Source organism: Cataglyphis hispanica, chromosome 12 (assembly GCF_021464435.1).
Source record: "Cataglyphis hispanica isolate Lineage 1 chromosome 12, ULB_Chis1_1.0, whole genome shotgun sequence".
Lineage (NCBI taxonomy): Eukaryota > Metazoa > Arthropoda > Insecta > Hymenoptera > Formicidae > Cataglyphis > Cataglyphis hispanica.
The window spans coordinates 3,809,291-3,824,555 of NC_065965.1; the positions used below are offsets into that span (position 1 = coordinate 3,809,291).

The 15,265-nt window shown below is 31.4% G+C and overlaps 1 protein-coding gene across 4 annotated transcripts in view; it reads right to left on the minus strand.

Moving 5' to 3' along the window:
* Nucleotides 1-1,189: 1,189 nt before the first annotated feature.
* The window catches only part of LOC126853656 (uncharacterized), a 54,980-nt gene continuing 40,904 nt past the window's right edge, over nucleotides 1,190-15,265 (minus strand). For 2 of the 4 annotated variants that reach the window (XM_050599564.1, XM_050599563.1), the window contains exons 5-6: nucleotides 13,856-14,793; nucleotides 1,193-1,429 (exon numbers count right to left, since the gene is read on the minus strand). In XM_050599564.1, the coding sequence (XP_050455521.1) occupies nucleotides 1,379-1,429; nucleotides 13,856-14,793 (989 nt within the window). In that variant the 3' untranslated portion in view covers nucleotides 1,193-1,378. Of the gene's footprint in view, nucleotides 1,430-11,909; nucleotides 14,794-15,265 lie in introns of those variants that run through there. The other 2 variants (XM_050599566.1, XM_050599565.1) reach the window with 2 other exon arrangements.

Below are 15,265 nucleotides of genomic sequence, written 5' to 3' on the forward strand. Positions count from 1 at the left end.
ATTATTAATGATAGTAATTTTTTAATAAAAAACGATTGACAGTTAAAACCTTTTGAAAATTACTTAGAGCTTATCCTTGTTAACATATATATATATATATATATATATATATATATCCAAGTCATTAAAATCTGTGATATGGACTCTAATATGCATAATTATCCTCGATTCTCTCGTTATTTATCTTCCTTCGCATACTTTGTAAGATAGCTTTTCCTCCGCCTTTTTTTTATTTATTCTATCCTTGTTTCTATCCACTTTTTATAAATTTAAGATACACCGTGTGTAAAATATTATACGACGAATTACTTAATTGCACTCCCCTCACGATCCTGTGATATAAGGATCAATGTACGGGTTTCTTTTATTTATATATATGTACACACAAATTGATGAAAGATGTGTGTACGCCCTTGTTAGAATCGTCATCATAAACAAGATACGAGCTTTCGATGGATCGACGATATTATCTCATAATTGTTCTAACGCGGGAACGCTCGCGATTCTCGATATTAGTCGTCGAATTCTGCGGATGCTTACTGTATACTTACGCGACCTGTACTCATTTATCTGTCGCTACTCGATCCTCGAATTCTCGTCACTATTGTGGTAGTTAATAATTACAAAATGTATAAAGTCATGCGCATTGTACATGTACATTATTTATAAAAAAAGACGTTTAATTAAATGATTGTTACCGCAATATAATGCTGTCATTTCTTGCCGACGATGTATCCTTTTATCTCACTCTTCATTTTCTATTTTTCCCACACGAATACTTTTCTTAATTAACTTCTATAATAATCGATTACTTTCTATAATAATCAATGCAGCAGTGGCGTTTTATATTAAAAATATTTGATTCTGTAATAACTATATGAACAAAGAAAATTGCATTATTCGCAGTGACAGAAAACAATTCAAGAGATAATTTGGTAGATAATGATAACATATGATATGCGTTCGTAAAAGATTATGATAATGTTCTAACACTTATAAATATACCAACTTAAGCATAATTAATAAATAATAATATTATGATAAGCAATGTAAATATTTATGCACACACATATACATATGTGTGTGCGTATGCATGCGCGCATATATAAATGTTTAATGTTTTTAAATTTATTATTATATATTATACATTATATAAATGTAAAAAAAGTAAGAAAAATGAAAGAAGATTTCACGGCGATTCGATTCTCTCTGGATAACGTTTTGTGTCACAATTAAATGTGAAAAAAATCTATATTGTATCACGATGTTCGTAAAGTTACGCCACTGCTGACATTATTTATTATTACAAAATTTATCAGAGCAGTAATCAGAGTGCCGTTTATTTCCGATAATCATCGTGGTTGTCAGCTTCCGGACTTCAGAGGCGAGTGTCATTCCAAGCAGTCAACGGGGCCAAATTACCGACGAACTGTAACAAAGAATAGTATTGAAAAAGGATCTGGGACAGTTTGCGTGGCGGTTTGTTCCTGGCGGTTTATACTTGGTACATGGACCGCGGATTATTGTTGAATATAATGATATAACGGAATTATGATCTCCGAGGTTATACACAGTGCGATGTTGTCTCTTCGGTATGGGACAAGAAGACGCGTGATTTCATATGTCAAAGAAGAAAAAAACCGAGAAACATAGTATACAGACGGACAATGAGAGAGAAAGAATGAAAAAATAAGGAAGAGACAGAGAGGGATGAATCTTTCATTTCTGTCTGACAACAAGACGCAAGAAGCTCTTGTGATCATACACGAATCGTAAACAGAGGTATGGCCACTGTGAGTCTAACTGTACTGTTGATTAATCCACACAATGAGCGACTCAAAAAGCATGTAAAAATATCGATATTAAGAGCAAATAATAATAAAACGCATAATGCTGCAAAAGAAGTCGCAAAGCGATTAATGAAAAGAATACGCTGCTGTGAAGAGGATGTAAAACAAATGATTAGAAAAAATTGAGACTATAGAAAAAATAATAATCATAGTACAAGTATAGAAGGTAATAATCGTAATACTAAAAGTTAAATTGCCAAACATATGTTTGAACCCAAAGAACATTATTTATATATATTAAAAAAAAAATATATATATATAGTATATTTTATATTCACATGTAATATATTTTTGTAATAAATTAATATTTTATTATCTAATTATATGTATTATGCAGTCGTTTAAAGATGTAGAGGAAGCAACAAAGAGAAGCAGGATGATGGATCGACATGTCGCTGACTCAAATGAATCGTGGCTAAACTATCAAGGAGGGATCTGTCGCACCGCGGTTCCCATGATGGTCCACGTACCCAATCGGACGAGTGACCTGAATTTTTGGAGCCCACCGACAAGGCTTCCTATCCTCAATCCTTACATAGTATCTCCTCTTTCTCTTCGTCCCTTCCAAAACCACGAATATGTAAAAAAAAATTTCGAAAGTGCTGCCAAAGATCGAATTATTTCGCACTGTGATGCTGAATTGTTGCTTGTCAAATATTTCTTTAAGAAGAAAGAAAGAGAGAAAATTTTACTTGTCGAAGTTGGCAGATTCAATGAACATATCGCGCTTATATTGAATATGTTCAATTAATGCCTCCTATTAGTTACGATGATTGTGTAATTTATTCGCAAAATGTTACATCTTTCATCATGTATGTTAGCGACCATCTGTTTGTTTAGTACCCTAGATATTTAAAATGTATACGAAACATGTGTGAGAAGTTTTAATACATTGTTAAAAACAATTGGTGAAAGCATTTTAAAAAGCGTACGTATATGTAACATAGTAAAAGAGCTTTAATATTTCTTTGGATGTGCATATATTCTAATCTTCGAATTTTTATATATAATATATTATAATTTAAACGCCATTATAATATAAACACTATTTTAGGTTTTTTTTTTACTAAACAACAAGTTTAGTAAACAGACAAGTTTATCTTCAAAAAGTTATTCTTTAAAGTTCTTTAAAAAAATAATCTCTTAATTGTTTTGAGCTATTTGAGCAATTGTATTAATCGTGAAATTTAAATGAGATAGTATTGTTTGCTCCGTTTCCCTCTCCCCCTTTTTCCTAACAGAATCTTTATAATAATAAATCATATAATAAAACAGTACTAAATTTTTTTATAATTAAAAGTACCAAAAAGAGAGAAGTACTCATAGTAACAAATTATTTAGATAAAATATAAAATTATTCATTCCAACAATAATTTCTTTTTAATATAATATTATTGATTTATGTATATATGTATATGTGTGTATTTGTATATCGAAAAAACTATGCAACAAAATATTTTATGACAGTTATGGTGTCATTAGGGAGAAGAAAAGGAGGATTATATAAGATAATCAAATAATTAATATTGCATAATATGTTCCTGCTTCTTTTCTTTTTCCTAATATTACGAAGAGATCCCCGCATGACAGGCATAAAACATAAAACATCTCTGTTGCATTTTTTTTTCAATATCCAAAACTTCTCCGAAAAAGAGAAGAGAGAGAGAAAGAGAGAAAGAGAGACAGTACTATATTCGTAAAATTTTTTCGGATTCTCAGAAAATGATCGATGCATCCACGATACAAGGCACACGCGACTTTTCGGATGAAGAGGATGCATATGGTGGCCGAATCAATGCGTGACACCGTATGCGTCTATCACATACAATGAGAGCGTTTTATATCGTCAAGCATATCGAGAAGACGAAACCGGATACAACCTGGAGGATCAGTATCAATTAGGGCCGTCAAAGGAGACAATGGACAATTCTCTCTCTCTCTCTCTCTCTCTCTCTCTCTCTTTCTTTCTCCGCGGTAAGTGTATATAGTGTGGTAGGCAATAGATGTGTGCAGCTCTTCCACTGTGTGGAACCTCCTTAAAGAAAGTCTTTCACCGTATATACGAAGGAGGAGTGCCAGACTCGTTGCCGGCTGAGGAAGAGGAAAGAGATGGTGGTAGTGGTAGAGAATGACGAGGAGGTAGAAGGGCAAAGAAGAACGAAGGAGGAGGAGGAGGACCACGTTATACTACTTTGGTATACTTCGTCGGTACCAGGCAGCGATGTTCCACTTACATGGCACACTTTGCAACTCGCTTCGCTTCAGGATCCTGAAGAGTGGGTCTGTCTATCCTACGGTTCCGATCGCGCATCGTTAGCTGTTTATTACCCGCGTGTACCTATCTCGGCACGAAATTCGTGCGATAGATCTGGCGACTCTGCCGCGGACATGTTTCTTGCGATTTATGTCACAATAAATTTTAATCTTAAAATTTTAATCCTGTCCGAATTATTTAGAATATTCTAATCAAAATTGCTGAAATACCAGCAAGGTGGACAACAAAAAGATTCCGAATGCCATATATTTTTGTTTGCAATTTTTATTTTTATCTTTATGATAGAAATGTGCTGCAAGACCGGCGGAAGACACTGTAGAACTATACAACTATACAATTAGAAAGTTTCTATTTTTATTAAAATTTTTGTACGATATAGAAATATACAGAAATATAGATAAATAGACGCTTTTTCGAAATTTTAAAAATTTGCAGTATATATATTCCAATATATGGCAGAACAATTTATGATGTAATTTTTCTCTAACTAAAGTGGAAAGCGATATAAAATGCATCTTTTTTACTTTGCATCTTATTACGGTTACTAGTTTAAATAAATAAATAGATGTTACCATTTGTAGGACACACGATAAAGCAACGAGTAGACGTGCAAGTAAATAAGTTTTTGATACAGAGATAAAAATTATAACAAAAATTATTTGTATGTTATATATTAAAATTTCTTATAAATATTATCAAAAGTCACGTCAATTTAAATTTTCTATATATACGTAATTCTTTCTATTTTAATAAATATTGTTCATAAGTTTTTGAAACATATGTAATTAATTTTTATTACTATTTTAATCTGTTTAGATTTATATATATATATATATATATATATATATATATATATATATCATTCTAAATAAATATAATTTACATTTTAGTTAAATTAAAAATTTTAGTTAATAAATAAATATATTTTAAAGTGTACAACAAAAAATATCCTTTTTCGACATATTGTTAAGAACCGTGCAATTCTACTAATCCCACGCCGTTGCTTTATGTGTTACACGTGCGCATCTTGGCGATTACGCTCAAACTAGGACAAGATGAAAATCGACATACTTGCGATTATGTGTGTAAATTTGGATGCATACGCCAGATTTCCTGCGGAAAGATTACGATCGAGGAATCATCTATCCATGCATAAATAAAATGGGCAATCTTTCAAAGCAATAATTTGACAATGTACTGTGTCATGTCGTGATGAAACGACAGAAATTTTCGGATTTCTGTTGAGAAATCGAAATGACGTCAAATCGCTCATTTCAAGTTCGACACGCTTTCGAGAATCTAAGGAAAGTCTTGCAATATAAAATCCATATAAACGTAAAAATTAAAAAAGGCTACCGTGAAAGATAATATCAACATGTATGTACGTGTAAAATAATATCAACATGTATTAATTTAATTAAATGTTAGTACCTTAATGCATACAAAAAAAATATTATAATATTGCATTGATTTTGATTTCGTATAATTTGTTTGTATAGATAGTTATATATTTTATAGTTTATGTAGATACATCTGCACAGTATTAATTAATTTTTAACAAGTTGTATTGTAATAACTTATATGAGATTAATTTATTCAGATGTTATATTATAAGTTATATTAGCATCCTATCTCTGCGCTTCTCTGTCATTATTTGATCTTAAATGTAAGAAAATGCATAATTTAAATGCTTAATTTTCGCTTAACTGGAGGAAAACCGAAACATTTTTGATTCTTGTAATGTTCTTGTCAATTTTCTGTCTTTATATGATAAACTTTTAGTGACAAATATATATTTGTAATTTTTATGCCACATATATATAAATCACTGTACTATAAATACGATACGAACAATAAATACATACGTCTCTACACACGCACATATATATATATTTCTCTTTAAAAAAAATTATACATCACAAATGACCCAGTTTTCGATGTATGATTAATAAGTATTTCTCTTTCGATGGCACTCAAAAAGTTTAGTAATAAAAATACAAGATGTATAGAAAATAATTTTAAGATATAAGAAAATAACATAGACGATAAATGCAAAATTATGCGTGTAAAAATGTCGTATAAGGCAAATTATGTCTCGTTAAGAACATGTTTTCAATTTGGGAGTCTGTGAAGTGTCTCTTCCCCTTTCGCTCATCTCTCATTACCATCGAATTACGTACACGGGAATAAGACAAGGTGGAGTGTAACGGGGAAGAAGAGAGAATTTCGCAAATGGACGAATAATTAAAGGCGATTCGGATCATGTGAGTGGTATAGTTCACACAGTTACATCTCGAACTCCTTCTCAATGAATGCCCGGTTAGTATGGTTGGCAGGTGAGCAGCCATGTGTTGTATACATTCATATACATATGTCGCGCACGTATATATATATATATATATATATACGATATTCGCACATACACATCCGGCCGAGTAATGAGATTCTCTTCCCCGTGGTAAAGTTCCCATCGTCGTCTTGGCATATCGGTCCTCACACGATGCAACTTCGTTGCGAGATTGTGTCAAAAGATACGCGACGCTTCACCGACGCAACACTCGTCATCCAGGAACAAATAGACTTCGATATGTTTTCCTTTAATGTGCATTAAGCCACAATCAACAATAGGCTGATTTTGATGTTAATTTGTTACAAGTTACAGAATAATTTCGCAAGCTGAGCAAATACGTATAAGAAAATGTAAACAACCTTAAAAAAAAGATGTGTTTAATACTGTCAATTATTAAATAATTTAAGTATATATATTAAATATAAGTATATTTATTAATTAGCAAGAAAATAGAAAATTTTTGAAAATATTCTTATCTATTCTTTACTGTTAGTAACACAATTATGATACAAATTATAATATTTCATTATTAAAGTATTCTTGAAAAGAATCACGTTTATTCTACTAAAATAATTTACGACTATATGACATATTTTATTATTTATTAAAATAGTCATACAAAAATATTGCATGCATCAGTTTATTGTTGATCACGGCAAATCGCACACTAAATTATCCCGAAATAAATGCTCAATTGGTGATTGAAGATGTTGAGATTTTTTTCTGCAAATATATTTCGTAAATAGTCTTGATAATAGCAAAAGAAAGATGAAAAATAGAGAAAAACTATGTAGATAAGAGAGAAACACAGTTAAGAATTCGTCGCACGCGTAACTGCTATATCTAGCTGTTCTTGCTTTTATCTGATGCTCCATTTAAATAGGAATTCCTAATTACCATTGTACGCTCCCTTCTCATCGCGATTTTTATAAGATATATGCATTGCTACACGAAAGCATGCCGCTTTTTAAGAAGTCTGCCATTATTAAACACAAAATTTGTAATTCAAAAATTGATGTCGACAAATGTAACAAATTATAACATTTATGCAAATTTCCATATGTGTTTGTATTTTGTAAGCATATAAAAAGAACGAATTTTAACTATCTTAACGATCTTAATTCCTTGTTTGTTCCAACAATTTTGAATAAGGTAAATTAAGTATTAATAAGAAAAGAATTTTGACGACGTTAATTTTTTGCTATGTCACGAAGACGTTTTATGAATTTCTAAAAATGTCGATCAAGGACTAATGATTCGTGTGTTGATTTGTTTATCTTTTTAACGTAGTAGAAGCGCATGTAAAATAAATGATTAGCATGCCTTCGTGTAACGATGCCATTGCGCTCACGATTGCTTGCGTACGATATGACGATTAGATGATTTATGAAAGTTATTACAAATCGAAATGATTTATAACGAGTTTCATGATAGCGCGCGATTCCTTGCACAAGACTAAAAAAATCCAATTCATCATTATCCATGTAGGAAATGCGATTTAAAAGATTACGCCGTCCGTGAAATGCAAGTTATTTATTGTCAACGTGTCCCTTTTCTCTTTTCGCTCGACAAAATTTATTCTTTGCGTATATATATCTTTCAAATATTGAAATAAACAAATATGTATGTTAGATGTTGGAAAATGAATTTTGTGTCGTTAAGTAATTAGTAGAAAGCTGTCCAGCGACATTTTCGTCTTTTATTTCTGCTTAGCTATGGTAATTAATTCGAGGTATCCACGCACAGAATGTGATTTTCGTTTCTAGATAAAAATAATTTTTGACAGAATCCCATAAGATTTCACTCGTGCACATGGCCGCGGTCGTCGTGATGCCAAGAGAAATCGAACTTGATCGTTAAGCGAGTCGCGAATCGCGAGCTCGGCCCATTAGCCGCGTTCGAGTCCCCTTCTCGAGTCGAGGCCCCAAACACGATGAAATTCATCATTAATAATGTTTTCGTTGCAATAAATCGCTCATCGTTCCGAGGATTAAGCATTCTTTGACGTTGCGTGCATACAAAGTGCATTGTTTTTACAAAAAGAGGTGATGCTGGCTTTTAAAGATGGTGATGAATATATATAAAGTACGAACAAGATTGCTTGAATAGATTAAAACATCATATTAATTTCCATTTATTTTAAGATTGTGTCCCCTACGATAAACTAAACAAGATGTAAAAACTTTTTTTCAAACTCTTTTTATCAGATCAACATTGATTTCCATACGTGTGAAACATATGAAAATTGTATAAAAATGTAAGAATACTAAAAACGAAATAAATTCAATTTAAAATCAACTTTTCAAATATTTTTTGATACAAAATATAGCAAATTCCTTTCTCCTTCTCTTTATCTTATCCAAGTATAATTCTCTAAAGAAGATCGATGCGACTATTAATATACAATATTAGTGTATTGAAATAAAAATAAGTGAAATGTAAAATCGTATTATATAACTTCTAAGATTCTGTTTGTCGAACATTGTTCGCGACCGATGTGTTACGTTACGACAGAATTCCGCAGAGAGAATTTCCGCATATATCGAGAGTCACCTGTAAATCTTTCTCTTTCTTTCTCTCTCTATAATCTACGCAGATACGATTGATCACCGTATTCGATGCTCCGCAAGAAAGATGCATCATATCATCGATTCGATAGAAAGCTTTGTTCGATGTCAGCGTAAGTTGTTGTCGAAGATTCGTTGCTCTATGTAAGCATGTATGTATGTATGTATGTGTATGTTGTGTGTTTATGCATCGGAACGTCTTTACCGGTATAAGTTAAACGCGTCTGTGTTCTCTCGGGTTCCCCCGTACTGTTGGGACCTTGTTTCATGACCCACATAAAGCAAGGCCGTTAACACTACTCACGACTCGCGCACATGTATGGACGGCGGGGTCCTTGTGAGGTGCGCTTCGCGCTCTATGGAGGTCCACGTGCATCTCCTACCACAGGCAGCGCGCCGGGCTCCCGTGCGGGATGGCCCCAAATTCATACCACCTGGTGTACTCGAAAAAGATAAGAGATTCGAGATATATGTACCTCGTTTAGCTAGTGTGTCACTTTTAAATGTCACGTGGTTGAATCGAGAGTTGACAGACGTCTTTTTATTAACTCATTAAGATCTTAATTAAAATATATATAAATTTGTGTGTTTAAATCACAATTGTTTTTATTTTCTCAGATAAATATAATAAATATTGCTATATTCTCTTATATCTGAAAAATCACATTGGATATATATTTGGCTATTTTATGTTTATATATAGTATATATAGTTTATATAAAGTTGTTCATTATTATCATTATTATCCATTATTCATTATTATTGTTACTTCATGTATGCACATTTGAATAAAACACTCGAACTTTTTTCTATGAAAGCATTGAATCCGGAATATATTAATTAGTTTTGCTGTTTTTTTATTTTCTGACTATACAATAAGATTGCTTTTAACTTAATATGTGTATATATAGTATAACGAGTAAAAATATTAAAAAATATAAATTTTTTGCTTTTATATTTATCTAAATCTTTTGAAATACTTTTTAGCTATCTTTGTAGTTACTGTAGCATGAGTGTGTTCAACATATGTCATTATCAAACTGTATAAGTCGTACTTAAAATTTAAAGAATTTTTCCAAAAATTTCTCTTTACTCTTCTCCAAGATATATATTTTTTATAATTCAGGTTCACGCATACCGTCCTTGTGTAACTTTATTAAGTGCGCGAGCAATCTTTAGGTATGAACGAAGGTATGTTTTTATATGGTTCATCTTGATGAAGTGGTCCGGCCGGACGCAAGAAACCCAACGGGCGAGATGAAGAAGCCGCGGTCCCTACTCGCCTCTTAGCGCATGGTATGTGTATTGTACGTGTGTGTGTGTGTCATGTATCTCGACGCTCATTCAGTAGGTCACACCGACATAATGCGTGTGATGGTGCGAGCAAGAATAGTGGTAGCGCGTACCAACGCGCGCATGGCATTATCGTGTTCATGCTGGAGTCTCGTTGCGGGTCCGATGAACAAGCCCATACAGTGGCACGGCACCTTGATCTTGATCTTGACTCCGTGCAAGGCCTGGTATACGCTGCTAAGAACGCGGATGATTGCATTCCACGTTTTCGTATTTCATGTAAATAATGGCGCAATTTTTTATGAGCGCAGATAAATATAATATACACGGTTGCATCAAAATTTCTTTTCTCTTTTTTTTTTTATGTAGTTGCCATTAATTTTGAAAAGCTTATCTTTAAATAATATCACTCGTATTTTTTTAGCAATATATTTTTTTGTTTCTTCAATCAAATTTAATATTATATAATAATTAATATTATCTATAAAAGTATATAGCAATATATATAATAGAATGTTTATATAATCGAATTAAAATTATTTCAATAACACAATGTAGATTTCTCTTTGTTACTTTAACAACTCACATTATGCATATGTTCTTCAATTTTATTATTTCATAAATTAAATTTTAATATTCTAGAGTGATATTTATTATGTATGCAAATTATTAATTTATTTGTTATAAAAGAAATATAAATATAATGTATACAATTATATACAAGTAATCATCGATAAATCTTTAAAAATAATATATCTTATCTTCATAGACATAAGTTAGTTCGTGCAATCTACAAACTCCTCTTCACTTCTCATTATTCTAATTTGATTCTTCCTGATTGTTTTTTAATAATCCTTTTTTGTGTGTATATTGTAAACATAAATTTCGCCATCTTTTGCGATTGATCCACATCAAAATAAATATATACAAGTTATATTGCAAAAGAAAATTTCATTTTATTCCTGTGTTAAACATTGTTCATTTCCTCTCAATCGATACGAAATCTTTGGCGGATTTAAATCTATTTCTTTTTTAGCAAAGAATTAATAAACTAAATAATATCTTATTAATTTTCATATTTCATACATCCATATCAATCATATTATTTATTTAGTTGCATATTCTTTAAGGAAGAAAAACTTATTTAAATGAATAAATCATTTACTACTTTTTATCTTTCTTATAGTAAATATTATACTATTTCTGTAATCGCTTGCGAGTCACAAGAGTATATAAAAATTTTTCTTGAGATATCAGAGAGTCTCTTCAAACACAAAAAATAATTGATATATAATATTAATGTATCATGCACAAATTTTTTTCATTTACGGCATAAATTATATCTATGATACATGCTAGGAAAAATTTATCAATATCGATCATATGCTCGTATGCGATCGTTTCAATCTTTTCGCAAAAAAGCTCTCAAGAGACTTTAAAAACATTTATGTTTTCTGGCACGCTATCTGTAATTATCAACTGATCTGTGACGTTGAACTTTAGATGCGATTTTGTATACCAGTGCGAAAGATGACTTTAAAGATCAGGAGCAAAAGGATTTGAAAACCAGTAGGTTTGATTCTTCGAGTTTCCTTTATTTTATTGGTATTATTTCTCTCTCTCTCTCTCTCTCTCTCTTTCCCTTTACAAGGATTGTTGTCATAATAAAGACTTTGGCCGTATCTGGCACAATCTCGGATTTCGCAAAATCCTCCGGGCATGATCGATTCAAAATATTTATTTTAGTACTTACCGATAACACACGCTATATTATATGTGAATAAAGATCACTAATATAATACTTGATATTATCAAAAATCAATTTGTAACTGTTTAATTTCTACCATAATATATATGTAACAATCCATAAAAAAAAGCATATTTATCTCTACGATCTAACAAATCACTGCGAGTTCTTATCAGAACTTGTATAAATAGTGGGTACGTCCAATGCGTTGTTAAAATAAATTTAATATTGCATTTTTTAAGGGACCGATATATTAAAAAATCGAGAAGATCATTCGATTACTTTTAAAAAATACTGCATCGAAACGAATTTGCGAGCGCAATAAGGATGAAATAACAGTACATTAAAACAACTATCATTTTCACTCTTGCTATTACGAGCAAAGAACCGATTTCTCTCCACTTTGTAAAAAATTATAGGTACAAGCACAGTCAATTATTCTCCATTAATTGTTTTCATCAATTACGATATTATAGTCGACAAAATCAAGGCTTAGCCGATTTAGTGTTGATCATTCATTTATAAGAAACATTCTACATGCAACAATCAACCAATAAATGATTATATAATCAATCGGATGCGATGCGTTATCGGTAACGAATCGAACGATCTAATGGGCACCTTTGTAATTTATCTTCTAATATAGGCTTTCTAATCGCAAATCTTATTCGTGGAAATATAATATAGCAACACAAAAACTCATATTATTAAATTAGATCGATCTGATTATACTTGAAGAAAGTAACTACTCTTGCAATTTTATACACGAACTTTTCATTCTAATATTATCAATTGTTTGCATTGCAATCTGTTCTCTCAAACAGAATAATTTATTTTTTAACCACGAAACCACAATTACATGCAACAGGCATGATTATTAAAGATTCAATAGTCTCATTTTTCATATCCATCTCGTATATAGTATCGGTATATTTTCCTTGTCAACCTGTATAGTAATGTCAGAACCGGAAGTAGATAATTCCTTCTACGCCATATAATGATAAAAAAGAATAAAATAAAACTTAATCACTATTTTGTTATTAAATAATAAAACAATAATATTATTATAAGTAATTTATAAAAGCTCAATAATATTTTTAAAGATTTCTCAACTACCAATTTGGCTCGTTCTATCTTTTAAATATAATTAACCGAATTTGATTAGCTTACTAATTGGCCTATTAATTTTGACTTTGACTTATATTTTTCTGTAAAGTCACAATTCTCAGACTTAGACAATTAAGTAGAAAAATCATACACCTTAAAATACTGGGTTTAGGATCTACATTCCGGTACTGAAGGTTTTTTTAACTCGATGATGGTTTTTTTTAACTCACAATCAAGCATTTAAACTAGCTCTTCAGAAGCTATGTAAAAGCACATTTAAAATATATTTTGATCATTTGCTTTGACATTATTCAAGTAAAATTTCTTAACAACAGGGTTTGTATATCCATCACCGAATTAATATCTATATTTACGTACTATAAGTACTACGAGTAGTAAGGAAAATGATTCCAGGATGAATATTTATAATTAAACCCATTTTGATCCAATAAACTAAATATCAAAATTTGATAAATCTGTCAAGAATATTAATCAGGCACTTTTTGAATCAAAAATTAATTAATACCCTTCTGTAAATTGTTGATATTTTTGTGAAACATAATTATAAGTATCTTTGATTGTTCATAAAGACTCGATACTGAATAAATGTCCATTCATCAATTTCCATTCAATATTTTATATATAAAATAAAAAAAATTTTCAAACCATAACACCATGTTGTGCCAACAATTGCTTCCTTTGGTGGAGACTTGGAGATTCCATGGTAATTTCATCATTTCTCACACTATCAAATGACTTGGAGGTTTTAAAATTATGTAGGACATTCAAGCAATTGTTGCTCGTCATTTCGAGGGATTTGGATCTCAGTGACGCGCTAGCTAACTTTTTTATAGTTTCTGAAATAGGATATTTGAAATCCGTTCTCTCTCTTTCTCTTTCCTTGATTCTTTGATTTTCATCGACCGCTAATAAGGAATCTTTCTTCTCTACTTTATTAGATTCTATTTCCTTTTGTTTGTCTATTTTGGGATCTTCATGTTTCATCCTTTGATTTTCGTTTTCGTCGGTTTTTATGTTTCTATGTGCAGTCATAGTTTCTGATTGATTCTTGAACGAGTCCAATCGCGAATGCTCGCTCTCTTCCTCTTCCTTTTTATCGTCGTGACCTAATAAAGACTTTGGTGGAGCCTCCACGTAACCGCTTTCATCGCTATCGGCTTCCTCATCGAGAGAATCCAGAGTTAAAAATGAAGTCTCCTCATTTTGTAGAAATTCACGGCCTGTCCTAGGATATATTTTAGGATATATCTCCTTTGCTCGCCTCTCTCTATTTTGTTGTTCTTCGATCCTGTTCAATATCTCGCCCCTCGGCCGATAATCCACTACGTCGTCAAGATCCTCAATATCTTCAAAATCGAACATATTCGAAGCAGTGTCCTCCTCTTCCTCTTCTTCCATTGATTCTTCTTCCTCGCTTCTTAGGGGAAACCTCTTCATAGGATCTACAGGATTAAAACGAGGACTACCTGCGCATGTCATGAAATGAGGTGAGCCTTCCGAATTCCTTCGTGGTCCTAGTTCTTTAATACCTCGATTCTCCGAGAAAACAGCCCTCTTGATTGATCCTCGCTGATCGTTTTGAACTGAAAAAGTTTTAAAGGTAAGCAAGTTCATAGAGAGAAATGACATTATGACTTCATATGTCGCGCATCAACAGTATAACTTGTCAAGCAACTGCCCTTTTCAAACATATAATCAAATATCAAAATCTCTACTATCATATGCCCATTCTAAAAAACTTTAAACTTTTAAAAATAAAAATATATATACTGATAATGAGCAGAAAAAAATTTAATGTTCCGTAAAATAATATTATATAAACATAGTGCTCCAAAATAAATACAGTATTAGCCATATATTTTTAGTTTATCGACGTTAAGTAAAAGATAAATATTAAAATTTAATATGCAAAGTCACGATAAATTACAATTTTTCGTTTATTTTAATTACATACCCGATAATTATATACCCGATATAAATACGCAAATAATTTCAAGTCCATTACATTTATGTAACTGCTTTTATAATATAGAATTTAAAAAAAGAAGCGCATAA